The sequence below is a fragment of the Equus caballus genome, chromosome 2, assembly GCF_041296265.1.
Source record: "Equus caballus isolate H_3958 breed thoroughbred chromosome 2, TB-T2T, whole genome shotgun sequence".
Lineage (NCBI taxonomy): Eukaryota > Metazoa > Chordata > Mammalia > Perissodactyla > Equidae > Equus > Equus caballus.
This window is the reverse complement of record NC_091685.1, coordinates 94,227,536-94,252,525: the sequence shown is the minus strand read 5'-3', so window position 1 is coordinate 94,252,525 and position 24,990 is coordinate 94,227,536. Positions and strand designations below refer to the sequence as shown.

The following is a 24,990-nucleotide window of genomic DNA, read 5'->3' as shown; positions in this document are numbered from 1 at the left end:
ATGGGACATCCAGTTGGTGTCTGCTGAAATGGGAGAATTGCTTAGTGTGAGAAAAACCTGCACATATTTAGCGTCAGAAGTAAAATATTGGTGTGAGTGTAGAAAAATGTAGTTTATTTTGTAGCCTATTCTTGTTCTCATTTGGGTGGTCTTCAAGTAGTTCCATTATTTTTGTCTGTTACATAGTTCTAATGAGTTAGAAAATATGACCTTGTGGGAGTGGACACAGGACAGCTAAATTTTGACTGTATAGAAGTGGTAAGATCAGAGAGAATGAGGTGTTGTTTTGAGGTGTGAGGACAGCCGGGCCCATGCTTGGGGGGCACTTTTAGTTGTGGGGAGGGAGGAGGGAAGAGAAGAGAGACTGAGTAGTATACACAGGCAATTTTACAATTCCTAGGCACAATGCTGACTGTTAAAATTAAGAAGCCTTATTTATATTTTCCACCAGCATATAGAAACTATTTTCACATAAAATGTCTCATTGGACCTTCACAAAACTTTGTGAGGTAATCACAATGAATGTTTTTATCCCAGTTTTGAGCAAAATTTTATCCGTGGTTGAGGAGCCCAGCTGACAGGAGTTAGGCCACCTGCACAGGGTTGCCAGGCAGTTAAGCAGTGGGACATGGACCATGAAAGGCCCGGGCTTCTTAGTTCTCCCCAAGGACTTGGCTCACCACCAAGCTACTCCCAGCATCCTCACAGTCCTGTGCTAAGAGTCTTATTTCTGAGTGTAAGTACCCGCAAAAGCCTCCTACCTTGACGTGTAGAGCAAACGACTGTTAGTTCTTGGCTTGCATCTCCAGATCGTCTTACAGGAATCAAAAGCTCCCCAACATCCTCTTCTATTTTGTATTCTGCTTCTGGAATATGAACTGTTGATTCTAGAAAAGACAGTAGAAGGCCCTTCAGCAAGACTGAAATTTGATTGATGATATTGGTAATATTTTAACCAGAGTAGAAATGTACATAGTCTTTGACCCCCATATTTTTGAACACGATCGACTGTATCAAATATAGTGAGAATAGGAAATATTTTATTAAGTGGAGCTGGAGAGGCTGCGGAATTGGATTCAGGGGATCCCTTTTGAAAGGTTAGAAAGGATGTATAGCCCTAAAATGGGAAGGAAAGTCTTGCAGGAATTGTCTGTCATTTTTTTTTGAGGTTCCATTTTGTCTTCTAAACAGAGATCACATATTTCTGCCTTTGCTTTACTTTTACTGTTTATGTTTTTAATGCTTTTTAACAATCAAGTAATCTAATTCATTAATGCAGGAACATCTTTTCTTGCTTTATTCAACAAACATTTTATTCAACATTTATGAGCAGATACTATATTTAAGACATAGTGTTGGCCTCTCAAAACGCTGAGAAAAATCAGCTGATGGTCCTGCCCCTGTTATTTTTAAAATAATAGTCACACTGAAATTTACTGAGCTGTGTTTGGGGTGTGTGCACATGCACACATATACGTGCGTATATTTATGTATATGTAACTATACATATATATACATCAGCAGAATATTCATTGAAATATGAATATGAATATTGATCATCTTGTTAATGGAATTGTATGTCCTAGTTTTCCTTAGGGTTTTCAGTGTTTTCCAAGGCTTTTCATTAAGCATGAATGTATAGTTAAAATATATGTTTGTTTAGAAAAAATAAAATTTCAAAGTGCATTGTTCTTGCTTGCAGAGTCAAGTGGAGAACCAAAGCAACTACCTGGATCAAACCACATTTAATTGACTCAGTTTCCCCCCCATATCATATATACACATAGCTTCTTCCTCTTGGTGATGGAAACAAGAAGGAAAAATATTGTAGTAGACCATTCTTTCTTCTTTTGGAACTAAGTGATAACCCAGAATTCAAGGTTGAATTATCTGGTTACCATATTAAAATTTTTTCTTCTTTATTTTCCTGCCTAAATTAGTTTCAACAGACACTGATATTGACCTCTAGGAAAGCATTGGTCCTGAGTGACAGAGGAAAAAGACCAGTGATAATTTTCTGCCAATTTATCCACCTATGGTCTATTATCTTGACATGTCTCGATTCAAAAGGTTGGCAGCATGGGAAAAGCTAAAAGTAAATTAAAGTTATTAATGTCAAGTGAAAAAATTGATAGAATAGGACTGAGTTATTCAGTCACGTTCTCTATTTTTCCATTCTGGAAAGCCTGCTCCTGTCCATTTATGAATCCGGATCTCATTTACACTTCAAGACTCAGCTCAAACACTGCCTCCTCCATAAGTCTTCATTGCTTGCAACTATGCTGATCTCTCTACTCTCTTACCTCAGGACTCTTACTGGTTTTGCCATGTATCCCCACGTTTGGCTTTCCTAATTGATCCACGTGTCTAAGTGTCGTTACCAGCCAAACTGAGTGGATACCTTGCTCATTGATGTGTTTTCTACTTTGTCTGCCAAGGTGCAGAGCATATAGAACAGTATTTCTCAAATTATGTTTCAGAAAAACTAGAACTCAGAGATTTTAAAGGATATTCCTTAGGGACAACAAATTAAAAAAAATCTGCAGCCTAGTTTGGGAAAACCAGTCAAAGTTAAACAGGCTTCCTTATAAGAGTTTCTCAGAAATCTTAATATGCTTAATATGTGAATTATGATGCTTCAAAGAAGGGAAGATATTTGAAATGGTTCCTAGGCTTCTGTGTTCCAGGGAAAGCTTTCTGACCCTGTTGTGGGAACTCTATTGTACTACTGTTCTCTGTTAGGCAGTTTGGGACATGCTAACCCAGAGGGACTCTTCACAGATTTCTGTGGAATTTAACTAAGACTTATTCCCTGGTGGTAAGTCACTCAAGTCTAGGCGATACTTGAATTCTTTCAATTATTGTAACAATCCATGTGTCTAATTAAAATTCAAAGATGAATATTAAGCCTTTTAGAGAATATTGTTTTGCTTTCACAAAAAGGGGCAGCAAATAAAGCAAAAAGTTTTCTTTTTTTTCCTTTTTAATTTCTCCCAGGAGATATTTGCTGAATGAGTGAACAAGCAAATGAATAAAATGATGAATCTGTGGATTCAAAACTATGATACACGGGGGCCGCCCGGTGGCACAGTGGTTAAGTGCGCACATTCCGCTTCAGTGGCTCAGGGTTTGCCGGTTCAGATCCCGGATGTGGACATGGCACCGTTCATCAGGCCATGCTGTGGTAGGCGTCCCACATATAAAGTGGAGGAAGATGGGCACGGGTGTTAGCTCAGGTCCAGTCTTCCTCAGCAAAAAGAAGAGGATTGGCAGCAGATGTTAGCTCAGGGCTAATCTTCCTCAAAAAAAAAAAAAAAAAAAAAAGACTATGATACACAATTAGAACAGAACTTTGTGGAACACACACCAAAACCAATCAATTGACTGGTTCCCAGCAGCCTAATCTAGGACAAGGGATATCTGCAGTCCCCACCTAATCTCGTGGGGAACTCCCACAAAACTGTGAGAAGATAGTGGGCCTGAAGTGAGCCCCAAGGATTAAGCATCTGGGGGCAAAGCTGTGCCATACTGACTGTGCAATAAGCTAACAATGAGTGTCTATTTAAAGGAATGCTGGTAAAGAGTCTTTCGATCTCTTATATTCCTTTTCAAAAATCCTAAAAGCGAAGAAAAAATTACTGCCTTAAAGTGATTTACTGAACTTTAAATCCTAAATGGTATGAACATGTCCTGTGGCTTATGGAGCCTGAGGGAGATATCAATGCCTGAAATGGACCCAGGAATCTGTACTGTTTACTAGGTCATATCAATAAGTACCACATACCATCTCCAGGGTCTATGATTTCAATAGTTGCCATTTCTGGAAACTCCAGTGCAGCCATGACAGGGTCCAACAGAATGATCTGGAAGGTCTCTGAAACCTCATATTCATTGTCAGATATAATTCTCATTCTCCATGTGGCTGTAGTCTGTCCGGGATTGAATTGGATCTGTTTCTGGGCCTTTCCTTTAAAATCTTTATCTTTTTTTGCAGTTTCATCTTTGGTTACAATGCCTAAATAAAAATCAGGAAACTATAAATATACAGCCAGGTGACTGAAGGAATGTTGTCCTTTCAAAGTGGATTCTATTGTTGATGAAAAACAGATAACATAGAATTGTTTCTTTTAATGCTCCCACAAGATGCTTGTAAACTATACTTATTGGCTGAGAGAGTGTATATAAGCAGAAATGTGCAGAAGTGAGAGGAAAGCAGGGAAGGAGGAGTGACAGAAAAGAGAACAGAGGACAGTCATTAACTTATTTATTTTGGCAAATATTTTTTTTCCCTTTCTGCTTTTTCTTCCCAAATCTCCCCAGTACATAGTTGTGTATTTTAGTTGTGGGTCCTTCTAGTTGTGACACTATTTTAGTGAATATTTACTGAGGGATCTGATGCGCCAAACTCTGTTGGGTGCTCAGGATTCAGAGATGAGTAAGAGACTGTTCCAGCCCCCAGAAAGCTCAGAATCTAAAAAAGAAGACACCAGAATGTGAAACCTACGGCAGTGAAGATCTTTGGCTGTGTTGTTCACTGATGCTCTCCTCATGACTACAACAGTTCCTGGCACAGAGTAGGTATTCAACACGTATATATATATATTTTTTTTTGCTGAGGAAGATTCTCCCTGAGCTAACATCTGTGCCAATCTTCCTCTATTTTGTATATGAGTCGCCACCACAGCATGGCCGCCAACAAGTGGTGTAGGTCTGCACCCAGGAACTGAACCTGGGCTGCTGAAGCAGAGTGTGCCAAACTTAACCACTAGACCACAGGGCTGGCCCCCAGCAAATATTTTTTGAGTGACTATTTTACCTGATAATTTCAATTTCTGCAGTCTCTGGGAGCAGAACTCTAGGCTATTTTCTCATGCAGATCTTTACTCATGGTGGCACAGTGCCTTATGTGTTTGGTGATTTTTGATTGTGAGATAATTGTTAGTAATTTTCCAGACAATTAGGACGCTGTGTAGAAATGGATAGGTGGGATATATTTGAGCTCTGTTAAGAAATAGGAATTAGTGATTCATCGAAGAAACTGAACAACAAAACAGTGTTAAAAATACCCAGTGTGAACTACAAGGATGAAGGGTGCTACCCCATCAAGACTGACTAGATCCTCCTCTCACCACAAAATGTTCAAGCACCAAGCCAGTTTTGTTTGGTTTTGATTTTAAGAAACCAATGAAGGCCTCATGAAGCAAGAATACCTATGCCTCCTCACTAGGTCTCATTATAAGGTTTAGACGCTGCAATTGTTGGAATGTGCCAAATCAAATAATCTGATCTGACACCAGCTGTTGTGAAAAGCTTCACATAAAATGAAACTAATAGTCCCTTGTGCCATTTCCTCTGTCTCCCTTCTCAGAGAATCCGATATCTTGTAAAAGACACCCAAAGCTATAAAGGGTAAAAATAATTTCCAAGATATAATTTCAAATAAATAATATTTCAAATATAATTTCAAATTTGAAAAATAATTTCAAAACTGCTGAAGAAAGCCTGCATTAGTACTAGTTTGGTGACTGAGAATGAATGCCCAATATTTAGGAAGAGCCTCCTTTGGCCACATGTTGAAGTGGAGAATATAAGGAGGAGAGAGAGGTGTCCTCAGCCACGGTTTAGATAGAGCTGGGTGGCACTGCTATATAAATGGAGTGGACATGTGGCTATTCACTTAATTTTTGGCGAGCATTGGCTCTGTGCTAGGTGCTGAGGATGTGATGCTGAATTAGGTACAGCCACCACTACCCTTGAGGGGTTTACGAGTCTATGGGGGAGATAAACAGGTGATTTCCATTCTGTTTCATGTGTGCCATGGAATAATAATGGTAGTTAACATTTATTGAATATTTAATGTGTGCCAGGGACTGTGCCAGATTGGTTTATAATCATTATCACGTTTAATCCACAGATAAATCTTGAGATAGATTCTTTCCAGATAAGGAAATTGAAAGTCATTAGAACATCACAAGAAAAGAGTAGGTACCAGAGCAGGAATTCAAACCCCACAGTTGTTTTGACTTGTTTTCTTCTAGATCCTTTGACTAATCCTAGCAGGGAGTTGGGATGGGGAGATTAGGAGGGCTTCCTGGAGCTCTGGGTATGGTGTTTTGTAGGTTCTCTTCTGTGGTGTTGATGTGGTTTTAAGTAGTGTTTTATAAAACAGAAGAACTGACTGCATTTCACTTAACAAATATGGAATGACTACTATACGCCCCATGCTATTTTGGGGTTGGGCATAACCCAGGATATAGTTTCTGCCCCTATGGAGCTGGAAATCTACTGAGAAAGACAGGCAGTGGACAGATGGACATATGATGCATGTCAGGGATGGGTAGCACTGTGAAGAACAATAAAGTGGGGCACAGGGATAGAGCAAATGGAGGTGCTGGTTCAGATAGGGAGGCCAGGGGACATCTCCCTGAGGAATTTAGTTACTTGACAAACATCCAAATGGTTCTGAACAGATAGAAGCGTTTTTTCCCTGAGCCAGGCAGGGTATGAAAATGTTTCCTGACATAACCCAAATCTTGTGCCCATGAGAAATCTCAGAGATAAAGAATTGTGGAGACAGAATCCTGAAAGAGAAAAGAGGCATAGTTCTGCTAAAGTTCCTAGCAGCAAGTTCCACTGTGCGTTGACTAAGTAGCCTGCAGTGTAGACCGAGGCTGAGGGTCACCTGGAAATCAGGGTGGTCTTTGGCTGACCTCTTCTCCCAGGAGAACAGCCTTATCCCAGAAGCCTTGAGTCTGGAGAGGAGACTAGGTAATGCTTGCCTTTTCTTGATTGCATGTTCTCAGGCATCTCCTTCCTGGCTTCTCTTCAGCAGTTTTGATATGTAGACAGGACTCTGATTGGGAAACTCAGAATGTTTATTTGTAAAATGAAGATAACACCCCCGATCTGTCTCCTCAACAGGTTAAGAAAATAAAGACAAAATGATCTCTGAAAGTTCTGGCAGCTAAAGATGTTATAAAAATGTAATGCATTATTAGGACAATTATTGTTAATTATTAATGATGATAATGAGATCTATTATGTAGGCATTACATATCCGTTTACCCCAAGGAGGCAAAGGTCTTTATAGAATTAGAATAATTTTGACACTGTACATGCCTTAGCGGAATTTATAACCTAATAGCAGGGTGATGACAATTATACATAATAAAAAAATAGCTACAACTAAACACAAGAATGGATCATGAACTCATAAATAAATTTTCAAAAGAAATAGCTTTTGTGTTTTTAAGCATACAATGTATTGTATGCTTAAAAACAATTTTGAAAGAAACTGAGTGATCTGGGGATTGTGGTATATGGCTGTGAAATGTTTTAATTTTCCTGGAATTCTTTGGATTGAAAAAGAGAAAGAATGTAACCCTCCAGAAAGGGGAAATCAGAAGAAGAAGGATAAAAAATTGGTGTGTATATATAAGCCCACAACTCACATGGAATAAAAACCAGGCCACAATGCCACACATATTTTTTTAAAGCTTCCCCCAAACCCGTTACTGATTCTTTTCCAATCTATTCTCTTATAATTATTTTTAAGCCTGGATTCTTATTGCCATTACCTTTCACCAATAACCAATCCAAAGTTACTTACTGATGAAGGATGTTTCTCCAAGGTATCCTCTGCATGTGAGGGTCACTTCTAAGAACATGGAGTCTTCATCTACAATGTAGTACTCTTTCTCCAAAGAAATCCAAGCCCAGTTTAGAAGAAAAGGTTGATTTGTTAGCTTATTTCCTCCTGCAATTGGAAGGGGCAAAGGAGAAGTTAGATGGAGTATTTCAGGGAAAAACTGGTGATTGGGGTTTGCATTTTGCTTCTGAAGCCAAGGGTTTTAAAATAAGTGCTCCTTTTCTTATATAGAGAAGAAAAGCACTTTGCTTTTCTAGAGAATGTCATGAGCACCATCTAAAGCCCTGTTCCCCTGCTGGAAGGGGACAGTGCCCCCCCTGCCATCAAGGCCTTACACGCTAGGTTCCAAAGAGTCAGAGCTTAGTAGTTTTAAATTTAACTCAAATTCAACACCTCCATCCTTTCCTCACTGCCTCCCTTGTTTGCTTCCTTTCTCCCTACCTCTTGCTGTCACTTACTGGAACTTGGCTCTAAACACCTTACCTTCTGCTAAGTTTCATGTGGTCATTTATACACTAGGCTAATCTAAAACTTTCTGGGGTCACAGATTTCTTTAGGCACACGATAGGAAACTTCTTCCCTCAAAGTGCACATATTCACCAAATGTTACATGCAGGGGATTTTACATTCCAGGCGATTCAAGGAAGCCCATCAGCCCACTTATGGACTCCTTAAAGATCATGCTAGGCAAAGAAACTGATTATGTACATAAATCGGCTATAGGTTTCCAGAGTAAGGGATATATTAAATGTTTCCTTGTGACATTAACCATAAAGACTTAGTTAGTACAATCATCATGTACTTGAGGAAAGGAAAGGAAATTCTTAATGTCAACCTATGGCTCATGAATAGTGGAGAATTAAGACACATTATTGGGTATATTTCATAGATCAAATACATGAAATATAATCCTATCCCTTTATATCATAGTCATATATTGTATTTTCAATCACGCACAAAAATCATATCTATCTACAAGTGGAAGCTTTTCTGATTGCCAAAATACCTAAATACTCTTACCACAAACTGAGTATCTTGATAACCTGAAAATGTTCCAGGTGGCCAGTTTCTCAGGTTTGATAATTCTAATAAAAAAATGTAGTAATGCACTCTGGAATTCTCTTGTAGATGTAAGTTATATTCTAGGCTCCTTAAGGCTGCTTGATGAAAAATTACAACTAATCAATTAAATCATCCATCCAATTATTCCACAAATATTTGTTGAGCATCAATTAAGTGCTGGCTACTCTTCTAAGTGTTGAGGATGGAGCAATGAGAAACAACAGAGTCTCTGTTCTCACAGAGCATACTTTCCATTGGAGGCAAATAAATAATGTGTAATATGCTTGGTGGCGATATGTGCTACGAAGAAAAATATTCAGGCTACGTGAATAAAGAGCCACAGGGAGAATCAGAAGGGACTATTTTATACAGAATGGTTGAGTTTAGCTTTTCTAAAGGGATGATATTTGATTAGAGATTAGGAGTGAGAATATTCTAGGCAGAGGGAAGAACAAGAACAAAATAATTACGTACACATTCTAAAGGTAACAAATATTCTGTCATAGTCAACTGTTTACTTGGGCTCTAGTCCCTTCTGACGGCTATTTCATTCCTTGCATGTCAATCAGTATTTAAGAAGGTGGGCTAGCTTTTTCAGGCCATTAATATTCTCTACGGCCATTTAGTTATCATGATTTTGTTTTCTGACTATCCAGCAGCTTTGAACTCACTTTCTCTGTTTGGAGAATTTAACATTTGGTGAGTTCCACCTCCTCTAGAAAGAAGCCAGAAAACATCATTTTGCAGCCTCCCTTACAGCGAGGGCATGAGCATGTCACCTAGACTCTGCCAATAGTGTGAAACTGATTCAGAAGTGTGCAATGTGAGGGTGCAGGTGTTGTATGGAGTCCATATTGTGGTGAGAGTTGCCACGGAGGCATCTGGCTTTCATGGGTATTGGTGGCAGAGGTCCAGTGTCCAGGGTCAACTGTGGTGTCTGCGCCTAGTGGTAATGGCAGTCCATGGAGTGCTGATGGCATCCTTTCTAGCTGCATAGACGATCATTCTGTCTCTCTGGCCTCCTACAGATACTACCAGAGCTTACTACTATCCCATAATGAATGTCTTTTTTCACTTAAGTAGCTAGGGTAGGTTTGCAATTAGACACTTGACTGATACACCAATGAATTCGTTTTTGTCTTAGCTGAGGTTGTAAATTAATAGGAATGCACCCAAACCGGTTTGAAAAATAGAGGATTGTTTCTTTTGGAGGGCAGAGGGGGTAGTTCACATAACCCAACGGCAGGGAGTACAGCTGGATTCTCAAGAAACTGGGCCTAGGAACTGAAAATCTTTAGGACTTAATAGCCACCCTGAGTCTCTGCTTCCTAGAGCACCTAGGCTTCTCTCTGGGCTTTTGCTTCATTCTATATTCTCTGAAGACCAGACAGCCTTCTCTGCTTCTCCATGTATGTGGCCCCACTCATCCTGAGTTTGATTATCTTCAGTTCAAGAGACCAGTAGAGATGGATTAACATCTCGGCATTTCAATGGCCAAGCTTGGGTCTGGTTAGCTGGGGTGCGATTAGCTGTGGCTTTGGCTGCAGTGTGAGGTGGGGGAGGAAGGCAGTTCTTAGAGATGGGGGCTCAGAGATTGAGAAATAATCTAAACGGTATTTCATAATCTAATGAAATAATTAGATAATAATCTAATGGTATTTCAGGCGTGCATTATTATATACCAGGTTCTGTATAGACTGCATTGTGCTCACCTCCAATAGTTTAGTTTTTATCCATCACCATACGTATGTGCCCCTTTACCCCTTTCACCCTGCCCCCAACCTCCCCCTATTGCCTCCTTGTCTCCAATAATTTTTCTGTACACAGACTCCAAAAACAAAATGTATAGTAATACATGGAAGCAAATAGGTGGGATAGAAATAGAACAAACTTTGGATATAAGGTCAAATGGTTGCTCTGCCACTAATTAGCTATATGAACTTGAGAAACTACCCAATCCCTTTGAATTTTAGATTCCTTAACTATTAAATGGGGATGCTAACAATAACAATGATTGGGCCCTGAGGAAGCTGATTCAGGCATTGCCTTTCCACCCTCTCAGACCAGTCAGGCCCTGGACTCTGAAACTCCAAGCCAGGAGCAAGGTTGAAGGAAGGCTCTTGGTCTCCCCGAGTCACCTGCCTCCTCATGGCTCTGACTGAGGCTCCCCTGCTGGCTATGCAGCATGACTGGCTGGGGAATGGGAGGGAGTGGAGGAGAGAAGGGAATGCAATATTAGAAACGGAGAGGCAGTGGGCTGGGGCAGTGGGAACCCCTGATAAGATGGAGGCTCCGTGTGTGAGGGTCGGTCACAGGCTCCTTGGTTTCTGAAGTCAGGGAGTTCCGAGGGGTTGGGGGATGGGAGATGTGACTGTGATCCCTCCAGGTGGGAGCCAGGAAGATGGCTGCCTAGGTCTAGGTTGTGTCTCCACAAGCTTCAGTTGGGAGCACTCAGGCATAGTTTCTTGCCCTGGACCCAGCAGCAGGCAGCCAGCCAGCTGATGCACTAACAATGACATTCCACCTACGAGAGGCCGTTTAATGCATAATGAATAAGAGTGAAGATTCTGGATTGCATGAAAGTACAAAGGAGGTAAATCAAGGACTTTGCGTAGCTGATGCTACGTACTTCAACAAGGGAGTAACTGTTGAAAAAGAAGACCAAGAACCAAAGTTTGGGAACATTCGCATTTGGGAGCCAGTGAAAGAAATACACGTAACAGAATGGAATGGAAAATAAGAAGTATTTGAATTAGTTTTATCAAAATGTGGGGGTGTGGTATAAAACTATCATCTAGAAGTAAAAAAGAACAATTTCAAGCATAAGTATAATCTTCTCATCAAAGGATGACACTTTGTTATTTGCTAAGCCAAGCTGTCCTATCTACATATCTAGTTGTACTCTAGGGCAGCATTTTTCAACCTCAGCACTATTGACATTTGGGCTGGATAATTCTCTGTTGCGAGGGGCTGCCCTGTGCATGGTAGGATGTTCAGCAGCATCCTTGGCCTCCGCCTGCTAGATACCAATAACAGTGCCCCATTACCCCTATCTTCCAGCGTGACAATCAAAAATATCTCCAGACATTGCCAAGTGTCCCCTAGGGAGAAAAATCATCTCAGATTGAGAACCACTGGTGTAGGGGAAATTAAGGGATTTTATTGTGTCCCTGATAAAAGTCTTCATGTGTTTCATACTTCTGTGTTTTAGGACACTGACCAACAAAACATTTTGGATTTGAATTTGGCATTGATAATCAAACACCCCTATTGAATTTAGAAGGCTGTCTGAGCCTAAGTTAATCTGAGGGAAATCAGAAGGATACAATATTAAGTACATTAAAACTATTTGTGTGTGTGTGTGTGTGTGTGAAAATCAGAGCTCACAAGCTGGGGAAAAGAGCTATTTAGTGGGGTCTGATTTACCATCACACTTTTTCCAGGCAGCAGTTTGAAGTGAAAGCATCAGGTTGTCAGGTTTAGATAGGAAGACCTGAGGCTTTGTCCACTCACACAGGATCTCTGTGCCTTAGGCAAGTCCCTTAGTCTCTGTTCCTTCATCTGTAAAATGGGGGTAAAGATAGATATAAATGAGGCATTGTATTTATTATTATTTTTTCTTTTGCTGAGGAAGATTAGTCCTGAGCTAACATCTGTTTCCAATCTTCCTCTTTTTTTTGATTGAGGACAACTAGCCCTGAGCTAATATGTGTGCCAATCTTCCTCCACTTTATATGTGGGTCGCCATCATAGCATGGCTGATGAGTGGCGTAGGTCCACACCCAGGATGTGAACCTGTGAACCTGGATAACTGAAGCAGAGTGGGCCAAACTGAACCACTAAGCCATGGGGCTGGCCTCTAGGCACTGTATTTGAGAGGCCTTGTATGTAGAGAAGTGTGGGCAAATGTCACTTTTATAGTTTAAACATTACAAAGTTTCTCTTTTTCCTTCATGAGACAGGAGAATGAATTTTTTTAAAATAAAACTGTGTAGAATAAAATTGATGTCCTAATGTTCCAAAAAGAACACGTAAGTTTATAATGGGGGATGAGGGTAAAGAGGGACCAACACGCACCATGTGCCTGTTAGGTTTCAGGTGTGAGCTAGCCAGTGCACCATCTGCCAACAAAAAAGAGAAAGAAAACAGGAGGCAAACAAGGTGAAGGAAACAGGAGTCAGTGAACAGGCACTGACAGGACCAGCCAGGATGAGGAAAGGATCCGAGTGCACAGTGAGATGGAAGAGAAGTAGAAAGGTGAATTTTGGAATAGAAGTGGCTTAGGAACCAACTATTAAAGTAATGATGCAGAAAAACACCCAATTGCAGAATTTCTGACTTATTGAATTTGAAGGGCATAATGCATTTACTTTTTCATAATTATCTCCCACTAGGTTAAAAAAAAATGGGAAAAAGTATTTTATCCAAATACTGTATTCAGGGAGATTTAATTTGGATGGAATTTATTTACTAATTCTAGTTTCTGATATAATATCTTATTTTGTAAATGTAATAATTTTAAAATTAAAATGAAATAAAATTTAAAATGAAAAAGAAGAGATCACATATTGCTAAAGATAATTTTGAAAATACATCTAATAAATGCTGACTCTCAAATAGGCAAAAGCAAATACTCAATGATAAGGTAGCCAGCTACTGTCAAATGTTAATGGTTTATAGCCCTGAACTTTGAAAAATATTTAATTGAATAGGATATTCAATATTACATGTTTAATAATTACCGAATGAAAATCTAATATTATATATACTTATGTTTTCTAATACTCTGTGACGTTTTCAAATAACTTCATTATCTTAAGCATTTAGCTTCTACAGCTACCAGCAAAATATAACTTTAAAATGTATTTGAATTCCATAAACACTTACTCACGCATTTGGAAATAATAGTTATAACTAACAATTGTCACAGTGTCAGTTAATATCATTAGTCATTTGAAAAATGCTCCACAGTGCCTCAGTGTGAGGAAAAGTGCTCTTCTGAATTGTGGCTTGACATGCATAGTTCTGTTGCATGTCTACAGACTATAAATATAACAGTTTTTTTCAACAGAGTTATAAATTCAGGAAAAAGATAGTAACTTGAGATAGGAGAATTAGAAAATTAGGTAAGACAAAAGGTCAAATTACATATCAGACAGACCTCCATTTTCTCCCCGTCTCCCATGTTCCTGGAGCTATGGGTGGCAATTTAAAAAATGTGCTTTTGGGGGTGGCCCTGTGGCGTAGTGGTTAAGTTTGGTATGCTCTGCTTTGGCAGCTCTGGTTCGCAGGTTCAGATCCTGGGCATGGACCTACACCACTCATCATCCATGCTGTGGTCGCAATCCACATATAAAGTGGAGGAGATTGGCACAGATGTTAGCTCAAGGCTAAGCTTCTTCAAGCAAAAAAAAAAAAAAAAAAAATGAGGAAGATTGGTAACAGATGTTAGTTCAGGGCTAATCTTCCTCAGGAGAAGAAAAAGTGCTTTCTTGGGTGAAATATGCCATATCCCCTTCCTGCACAGGGATATTATTCCACTCCCATTTCTTTTGCATAATTCTCTTCTAGTCAGCGATTCCTTGGGTCTGCCTGATTCTCCCCTTTTAGTGCTTCAGGGTGCAGCCACCTGCTTTCAGAGCTGGGAAGGAGACATGGCTCCTTTTGGAGTCTCCAGCACCACAGGTTCATTACCATTCTCTTCTTGAGGAAAAATAGGCCATTTTGTGTGATGACACATCAGGTTTTTCAGAAAAGGGGGGAATCCCCAAGAGCAAACAGATGAGACATCTGCAGTCGTTTCTCCTATCGTACTCTCCTAAACCACAGCAGTGCTACCTCGCAGACAATGCTTCCGAATCCACCTCTGCAGTCTGATAAATGTGGGGGCAGGCAGCCAAGGGAGAGATCTCTGTGCTCCCACGGTGGGTGGATGGGGGCAATAGGGAATGGCGGGTGTAATGCGGTTTAAAAAGAAGTATTTGACATATTCTTTTTGGAGATGTCCCCGAACTGTCTTGATAACATATTTGGCTCTCCATTTTGAAGACTAAAAACCCAACATGTTGCTGCTATGTATAACAATACAAGTTTTCTGGGCCCTTTTTCTCTTTCTTAAAATAGAGTTCTTTAATTGTAAGTACAGTGGAAGCAGCATGAAAAAATAAGGACCATAGGCTTTTCTTAGATTCTTCTGCACAACTTGGTAGGGGCGCCGCATACTGCTTTTGACACAAAATAAAACTACACAAAGACCTTTCAAAGCAAGACCTTAGAGAATGATAATAATAAAGAGATTGTATTAGCAGGAGTCTCCAGGTAGTAGGAAAGTAGAAATACGCTGATGGAGTGACCACAGGCAATGGGCATTTCTGTTTGGGAGGTGGGGCTCCACACAGCTTCACTGGAAGGGAGAAAACCTTGTGCCTTCTTCCTTCTCAAGAGTGTATAGGATTCAAGGAGGCTGTGAAACAGACTCTTCCTTTCAAAGAATGTAATGGAGTATATATAGCAACTTCCTGTTTGGAGATCAGAATAATCATTCTTATTTTGGGATACACTCTAGATGAATTCAGAGAAAGTGACTGTGTAATTTCATGCACTGGACTAGAGAAACTTTTCCTCCATTTTTATCTCACTCTATTTTATTTTCCCTCCACCTTGGAAGTGAAGACTATGTTTGAATACTAAGCTCTAGGACCAGGGACACCAGGGCTCTCTGTGTCCTAAATATTCTAGCAATTTAAATAAATTGCCCACGACAGAGTCCCGATTTATTGTTAATGAGAAGACATAGATGCAACATATTCCACCTTCACCCACCAGACTCCTTGGGGAGCTGAGACCACCAGAAGGGTCGTGGCACTTGGTACGATGGAGAGCCAGTGGTAAGTGCCACATCCAGGTGCGTTATCTGCTCTTGGTATCGCTTATTTCACATTTAGTCTTCCGATTAGTGACCGTGTGAAACAATTTAAACTCACTTCCAAAATATTAATTTGGTGATATTTTGGTACATTTTTTCTTTCAGAGATTCTTCCCTTCTATGTTGAAATTGTTTCAAGGATCAAAGTGATAATGGATGTGGAAGTTTTGGAAAAGTCGGAATTTCCCTGAACCTAAGTTTGCCAGAATCTGAATGGGAAGAGAACCTTCTCCACCAGGAGAGGTAATGGAAGGAGAGCAGGATTTGGCTAACAGGCTGGCCAGCTGGGGGAGTCCTTCTATTAGATGGAATCATGGGAAATCGTTGTTTTCTTCAGGTCAGAAGTGGTTGGCTGTCAGCAGTTTCGCAGAGTTCAGCTCCATATATAGAGAGGTAGCAGGATGTAGTGGGAAGAGAACTGGACTCACGGTGAGGAGACCCATGCTGCAGTCTTAGAGACACCACTGACTGGAGATGCGGCCCTGGATGGATAATTTACTTCTCAGGACCTCATTTCTTCTTCTCTCAAATGAGGGAGTGGAATTAGAACCTTTCTGAGTCCCTTTTCAGCATTAACATTCTATGATTCTTTCTGCCCCCCTTAATATGTGGCACCATCACAGCAATAGAGAAAACATGTGAACTTACTACGTCCTACTCAGCATAAGTTGGTGTAACTTGATAAATTAAATGTGAGCTTTAAGCTCTCCGGAGAACTAAGTGTGCCTGAGGAGGATGAGTTCTTCGGAAGGCACACGAACTATCTGGCTACAGAGTGCACTGGCACATCGAGAGGTGTGATCTTGTATTATAAACTGCGTATTATAATCAAGTCCTTTCATACCCATTATCTCATGTGAAACTCCAATCTTTACTACAGCCTTGAAGAGTGGGAGCAGGCATCCTTAACATTAGACAAATGAAGTACCTGCTTGGCAAATGAAGTACCCACGGTTCAGTAACTGTGCCTCACTCGAGGTCACAGAGCTAGTCAATAAATTAAAAAATATGCAAAGCCCTCTGCAATCTGGATCCTTTCCACCTCTCCATCATCTCCCACCTCTCTTGCTGCCTTTGGAGTCTATGAGCTAGCTCTGCTAAACTATGTGCAGTTGGTCGAGCTCACCGTGCTGTTTCAAAGCTCTAAAAACTCTTAGTCATCCTTCAAGGCCCAATTTGAGTACTGCTCCTTGACCAAACTTCCTGGGCGATGGCTTATCTCTGCCACTCATGCACATACCTCCTTGGGAGTGCCTCTCACAAGTAACTGCAGTTAATCATCTCCATGTCTGGCTCTCTTTCTATATTTGAAGCTGATTACTTGTGTCTTTTCATCATGGAGTCTCCAGCTCTTAGCACAGTTCCTGGCAATTAACAGGAGCTTGATAAATACTCACTGAATAACTGAAAGCTTCCTGGAGAAAAACTGACCTAAATGTACATTGAAAGAATAGAATAACCCATGAACAGTTTGTAAATGTATTACTTTTATTACTTCGCTTCCTAAGAATGTAGATAATGGTTCTTAAAAAAATCTGGTAATATCATAGTTTTATTCTCATTAGAAACAGAGCCAGGGCCTCCACACCAGGCTTTTAGATTCTTAGCTTAGAGTTTTTTCTTCTACAAACTACTGTGTACAGGCTGTGAACAATCTTTAAGTCTGAGGGTCTTGTTCTAGAGAAAGCTTTTTAAAAATGATAAAAATAATGCTTTACATTTCCATAGCATATATTATTTAACTTTTTTTCACAGTCCAGCATTCTTCTCGTGTTCTAGAAATTGATCATCTAACACTGGCCTATACATTCCTGCTTGATTGGCATTAGAAATGAGATAGTTTAATAAAATTCTATGTATAATGAAAAGGAATATTTCCTGAAAAGCCATAATGCACTGCGGACCTTAGGAAGATGTGATCCCTTAGCAAACCAAGCCCCTACGGTTCCATCTAGGCATCCAACACTGGACGCAGCCCCCAGTGTGTTCGTGCTAATGTCAGTGACTAGCAGCTCTGAAATAGTGAATGTGAAAGCCAGAATCACTTATTCTTCTAAGGAGAAGAGATAGCTGTCATACCCCCATCCCAGCTTATGTACATGGTATGTTTGAAGGAGATTTAAGATGGTTCCAAGAGCAATTTGATTTGTAAATGTTAGGAAAGGAGGAACCCATGAAAAAGGTCCACATGAAAAAAAGGAGATCAATAAATAGATAAAAATAGAGTTCTACTGATCACAGGCAAGATTTTAGAACAAAGCATAGACACACACTATTGTAAGTGGGTTTGGCCGAACCTTGGAACCATCCAACAAACCTCTAAATAATGAGGGATGACCTCCGGTTGAGAATTCTTCTTGATGGCTGAGAAAATGATAATTAGGGAGCAAAGGTTGAAAGTTAAAGTAAACCACGGCCCAGCTCTGTAGTAATCATCTCCATTGTTAGTCCATGCATTACAAAAATGGTCAAGCTGGAGAGCCAGTAGATGTCATTAGTCTAGGTCTTGGCAGGCACTTATCAGGCGAAGAACGTAAGCTGAGCTTTTCTTTCCAGGAGAAGCATTCCATTTGTCAGCAATTTCTTTCTGCCAGACCACAAATCAACAATCACTAGATAAATGAAAAGCTTCTACTCATCTTACAAACTCTTGGGTAAAATTCCTTTTCTAGAAATAAAAATGCTTTTTTTTACAGCACAAGCTAAAAATGGTCCCAGTGAGGGGGCTGGCCCCATGGCCGAGTGGTTAAGTTCGCGCGCTCCGCTGCAGGTGGCCCAGTGTTTCGTTGGTTCGAATCCTGGGCGCGGACATGGCACTGCTCATCAAACCATGCAGAGGCAGCGTCCCACATACCACAACTAGAAGGACTCACAATGAAGAATATACAACTATGTACTGGGGGGCTTTGGGGAGAAAAAGGAAAAAAATAAAATTAAAAAAATAATAATAATTCCCTTTAAAAAAAAAAAATGGTCCCAGTGGGTTCCACCAAAGTGATCAAACGTCAAGTCCATAAATCTTATAAACCCTTAAGGAAAATGGAAGTGAATCTGTTAGGCATCATGTTGAATGATGCTATAGATTGGCAAGAATACAAAATGGTGGAATAGGTCATAGCTAACAGGTCAGTGACAGGCTAAACCCTAGGTACTGCCTGTAGTAATGATTAGGGAAATTCAGTTAAAAAATCACTTAAGACATATTTTATTAAAACAAAATTTGTTTTAAAGACTTAGGACTATGTTTGTTATTTTATGAGTTATACTGCTGCATAATTTGACATAAGGTATTATTATATAATGATCAGAGGACATTCAAACATGGAAGGACATGTGACCAGGGCCAAACACACACAGAATAGTCTAGGCTTTCTGTCTCTCTGTGTCTTTCCTTCACATTTATTCCCTTTGTGCTGTGCTGTGTGTGTGTGTGTGTTTCCTTTGTCAGAGCTCTTTTCCCTCTGTTTCTTTTATCTTGTCTCTCTCCCACATTGCTTCCTCTCTTTCTGTATTTCTACTTCTTTGTCTTTGTGTATACATGAGCTCTTTCCAGCTTCCAGAAGACTAGTTAGTATTAGTATACACTATCTTTTTAAAATTTAAAACATAAAGAATGGTTATTTAATAAGCAGCATCTCCAAAGAGGTTTTGCAATTTGTTCTTTTCCTTTACCCTACTGGTGGAATCAAATCTAGTGGTTCCCCTCAAATTTGTGATAAAATCTCAAGGTCACGCTTCACTCTCACATCTTTCATTGAACAAAGATATAGAAATGGGCATGATCTCTGAGGTCACTTCCAGCCTTCAGGTCTATGACTCTGAGTATAATAATAATGATAATAGTTTCTACACTTTTGCTCTTTTTTAAATAACAAGATGAAGGCTCAATCTAAAAAGCATAAATTTCTTTTAAAAAGTGTTTCTTGGATTTTGTAAGGAAAAGGAATACCTTCCCACTAAAACTTTATGGTACAAGCTATAGAACGAAAATATGACTGCCCCTTAAGCCAAGGTCCTTTGCCCAGCATTAGGTTTCCATATTTATATTAGTGTAGGTGGCCTTTTGGTTTCTTGAGGCAGGCCCAGGCAGAAGTCATGAATCAAGGATTAAAACAGCTATTTCTGTCAAGACTACCCTTTCCACAATTATTATTTTCAAAATTTCCCACATTCTAGCCCTCTCTCTGCCTATTAATAATGAGTGACACAACAAACTTGGAGTAAATATCACCAGGGAAAAGAGGAGAAACACCTCATAAGACCTATGAGGCTGCTTTTGTCATGCGGCCTGTATGCATGAGCTTCAGTAGGGCTGGCCGTGGGTCTGTAGTCTGCCTCAAGAGGACAGAAGCTCACCGCTCTGGGAGGACGGTGAGATGATCAGTGAGAGCAGAGGGGTTTTGCTAGGGGTTAATGAAGAGACTAGTGGTCTCTGAAACTGCTGATCAGCTCTTCTAAACCCCCCTAGTAGTTAAGCCTGAGAAAAACAGACGCTGATTGACCCTGATTGTCTTTCATCAAGTGAGAGTACTTCTACTCGCTTCAGGAATGGTTAAAACTTTTCCACATAACTGTCACTGTGATCAGTAATATTATGTGTCAACTTGGCTAGGCTAGGGTGCCCAGTCGTTTGGTCAAACACTAGTCTAGATGTTGCTGTGAAGGTGCTTTGTAGACGTGATTGACATTTATGATCAGTCAACTTTAACTAAAGCATAACATGGGTGGACGTTCAATCATTCAATCGTTTGAAGGTCTTAGAAGCAAAGCCTGAGGTTTCCCCAAGAAGAAGCAATTCCACCTCAAGACGGCAACATAGAAACCCTGCCTGTATTTCCCACCTGTTGGCCTGCCCTGCAGATTTCAGAAACAAGACTGTAGCATCATCTCTTACCTGAATTTCCAGCCTACTGGCCTGCCCTGCAGATTCAGATTTGCCAGCCCACACCATTGTGTGAGCCAATAAATCTTTGTTTCTCTCATACACACACACACACACACACACACACACACACACACACACACCCCCACTACTGTTCTGTTTCTCTGGAGAACCCTAACTAATATAGTCACCATAATATTTCCTTCCTTTTTTCTCTGATACATTAAGCTCTGACCTAGTTATGTTTAATCATATTTACATGTTTGAAACCTGTTTTATTTGCTTGTTTTAATCCAGTCAGAAGCATTTAGCACATATCTTTTGCAACAGGAACTTTATGTAGGGGGAATTCTGCTCCTTCCTCAGTGAGAGAGATGAGCCATTTTAATGCTATCTAATTCGCCCAAAGAGCTTACCTGAAGCTTTAAACCCAGATCCTTCAAAAAAGAAAACATAACAGATGAAAAGGAAAAATAAATCTGTGTTTATAAAACTCACTGAACATTTAGAACTGCTTGAAAATGCTGGGAAGGATTAGAAATATAACACAAAGGTTTAAGAGTGTTTTTATGTAAAATATACCTAATATCCATTCAAAAATCCTCCAGAGGAAAACTTGAGATGTAAATGTGATGTATTAGCAAGTGTCACTTAAAGTGCTAGGATATATCCTGATGCATTTTCTGGAGCTAAGGATTAGCTTTTTTAACAAATTCTGTGGCTTACACATCTTATTTTTACAAAGTAGAGCCAATTTTACATTTTAATAAGAATATTAAAACAATAGAATGTCACTTATCAAAAAAATTTGTAAGAATGAGATTCCATATTTGTTAAATTTCACAAGAAATTTCCAAATGGATTCGATCACAGTTGTAGATTCTGTCTCACCAGTATGAAAATGTTAACAGCCAGATCTGAGCTCCAGGGGCAACTTTCAACCCCCCATGGTAACTACCTTCCCTTTCGTCACACCCATGTTCCACACCCTGTGTTCTTCCATCTTCCTCTGCTCCTCATGTTCATCAGGCAACCTTCTCATGAGCACTTCAGCTTTCTGGAAACCTCTGCATTCCTCCTGACACCATACATGAGTGTAGAGACTCTTGTTTATTTTTCCTTTGTGAAAATTAAATATATTAATGCTAATCCAGGGATAGAGAAATGTCAACCGGGGAATGTTAATAAGACCCTTCACAAGATTTAAATTTTCCATTGTCTTGAGGCATTCATGATACCTACTGACCAGACTTTTGATGTGGCAGGTAGGCCTTCCTGGAAGAGTTGAAGACACTCATCACTTTCCATGAAGCTTTCTTGCCTGCCTTGGAGTACTCGCATTATAAAGCTGTATGTAAATCCTTCTCACACCTTGCCTGTCATTGCAAATAAAACCATGTCTGCAGTGCAGGCTTAACATAAGAGCCTCCACACGCTTGCTACAATGGTACTTGATAGCAGAATTGCTCCAGATTATTTACTGGCAAGTCAAGGTTCTTTTTTCACACTGGTTAACACCTTCTGTTGCTTCTGGATGAATGTTTCAGGACTGGTTCAGGGAGCTTTACATAAACCTTAAGAACAAGTCAATTGCTTCAAATTGTGCAACTACTTTCAATTTTTCATGGCATCTACTTTTATGGCTTAGGTTTGGTGAAACAGGAAGCTAGTTGCGGGTATTCTGTACGCATTAGTTATGCTGTTTCTATCCATCATGGCTGTTGTGATGTCAATTGTTAGCAAAATCATATTGCACAGTTACCATTCCATCAGTTCATAATCTGATTCTAGAACAAATGGAGTCTGAAGTGACTCTGACAAAGACAATGATATTGTGTGGAATTAGCCCCTCTCACCAAAACAGTGGTACAAACCTGAGAATCTGATAGTTTGCCTATCCTTCTGTAATTGTCTTGTTTTGTCTGGTTGTATGAAAACTAAGAGGAGGGACTGTGAAAAAACTTTCCACTAGCAGTAGCTCTTGCCTAGGAGATATCGAAATAGAATGCTGTACCTCGTACAGTTGGTTCTAAGCAGCCATAGCTGATAAAGTGCTATGAAGTTAAAGCACCCACCAGCCAAAGATCAATGACTTAATATCCTAGATTTCCACCAGATCCAATTGAAGAGGCTTCTGTGGTCAATGAACAATGAGACTTGTTTTAATCAATTATGTCAGCTATGGAATCATTCCACCCTCTCTTATGTGCAGGTTTTGGTCCTTAATTAGCATAATCCCAATGAACTTTCCCCTTCTGGGATACACAGGTCCCTGACTCCTCCTGTTCAGTGAACCACTCTGAATTTCTTTATTTTATTTTACTTTATTTTATTTTTTATTTTTTATTGAGTTAATGATAGGTTACAATCTTGTGAAATTTCAGTTGTACATTAATGTTTGTCGTTCGTGTTGTAGGTACACCCCTTCACCCTTTGTGCCCACCCCCACCCCACCTTTCTGCTGGTATCCTCTAAGCTGTTCTTAGTCCATATTTTTAAATTCCTCATATGAGTGGAGTCATACAAAGATTATCCTTCTCTAGCTGGCTTATTTCACTTAACATAATTCCCTCAAGGTCCATCCATGTTATTGCAAATGGAATGATTTTGTTCTGTTTTGCAGCTGAGTAGTATTCCATTGTATATATGTACCACATCTTCTTTATCCATTTGTCAGTTGATGGGCACTTAGGTTGCTTCCACGTCTTGGCTATTGTAAACAGTGCTGCAATGAACATTGGGGTGCATAGGACTTTTGGGATCACTGACTTCAAGCTCTTTGGATAAACACCCAGTAGTGGGATGGCTGGATCGTATGGTAGTTCTATTTTTAATTTTTTTTTAAAAGATTTTATTATTTCCTTTTTCTCCCCAAAGCCCCCTGGTACATAGTTGTATATTCTTTGTTGTGGGTTCTTCTAGTTGTGGCATGTGGGACGCTGCCTCAGTGTGGTCTGATGAGCAGTGCCATGTCCGCCCCCAGGATTTGAACCAACGAAACACTGGGCTGCCTGCAGCGGAGCGCACAAACTTAACCACTCGGCCACGGGGCCAGCCCCTCTATTTTTAATTTTTTGAGGAATCTCCATACTGTTTTCCATAGTGGCTGCACCAGTTTGCATTCCCACCAGCAGTGTATGAGGGTTCCTTTTTCTCCACAACCTCTCCAACATTTGTTACTATTAGTTTTAGATATTTTTGTCATTCTAATGGGTGTAAGGTGATGTCTTAGTGTAGTTTTGATTTGCATTTCCCTGATGATCAGCGATGATGAGCATCTTTTCATGTGGCTATTGGCCATCCGTATATCTTCTTTGGAGAAATGTCTGTTCATGTCTCCACCCCATTTTTTGATTGGGTTGTTTGATTTTTTGTTGTTGAGTTGTGAGAGTTCTTTATATATTATGGATATTAAGCCTTTGTCAGATATATGACTTGCAAATATTTTTTCCCAGTTAGTGGGTTGTTTTTTTGTTTCAATCCTGTTTTCATTTGCCTTGAAGAAGCTCTTTAGTCTGATGAAGTCCCATTTGTTTATTCTTTCTATTGTTTCCCTTCTCTGAGAAGGCATGGTGTCCGAAAAGATCCTTTTAATACTGATGTCAAAGAGTGTACTGCCTACGTTTTCTTCCAGAAGCCTTATGGTTTCAGGTCTCACCTTTAGGTCTTTGATCCATTTTGAGTTTATTTTGGTGAATGGTGAAAAGGAATGGTCAATTTTCATTCTTTTACATGTGGTTTTCCAGTTTTCCCAGCACCATTTGTTGAAAAGACTTTCTTTTCTCCATTGTATGCCCTCAGCTCCTTTGTCAAAGATAAGCTGTCCATAGATGTGTGGTTTTATTTCTGGGCTTTCAATTCTGCTCCATTGATCTGTGCACCTGTTTTTGTACCAGTACCATGCTGTTTTGATTACTGTAGCTTTGTAGTATGTTTTGAAGTCAGGGATTGTGATGCCTCCTGTTTTGTTCTTCTTTCTCAGGATTGCTTTAGAAATTCGGGGTCTTTTGTTGCCCCATATGAATTTTAGGATTCTTTGTTCTAATTCTGTAAAGAATGTCATTGGGATTCTGATTGGGATGGCGTTGAATCTGCAGATTGCTTTAGGTAGAATGGACATTTTAACTATGTTTATTCTTCCAATCCATGTACATGGAATGTCCTTCCATCTCCTTATGTTATCATCTAATTCTCTCGGAAAGGCCTTGTAATTTTCATTATATAGGTCCTTCACCTCCGTAGTTAAATTTATCTCAAGGTATTTTATTCTTTTTGTTGCGATTGTTAATGGTATTGTGTTCTTGAGTTCTTTTTTCTGTTAGTTCGTTATTGGAGTATAGAAATGCTACTGATTTATGCAGATCGATTTTGTACCCTGCAACTTTGCTGTAGTTGTTGATTACTTCTAACAGTTTTCCAATGGATTCTTTGGGGTTTTCTATATATAAGATCATGTCGGCTGCGAACAGCGAG

At 39.8% G+C, this 24,990-nt stretch overlaps 1 protein-coding gene across 1 annotated transcript in view; it reads right to left on the bottom strand.

Annotated features, from left to right (window-relative positions):
• Nucleotides 1-24,990, bottom strand: part of FREM3 (FRAS1 related extracellular matrix 3) — an 84,221-nt gene that overhangs the window by 25,500 nt on the left and 33,731 nt on the right. Inside the window, 3 exon segments of the mRNA XM_001500810.3 lie at nucleotides 762-887; nucleotides 3,785-4,015; nucleotides 7,610-7,756. Coding sequence (XP_001500860.3) covers nucleotides 762-887; nucleotides 3,785-4,015; nucleotides 7,610-7,756 — 504 coding nt within the window.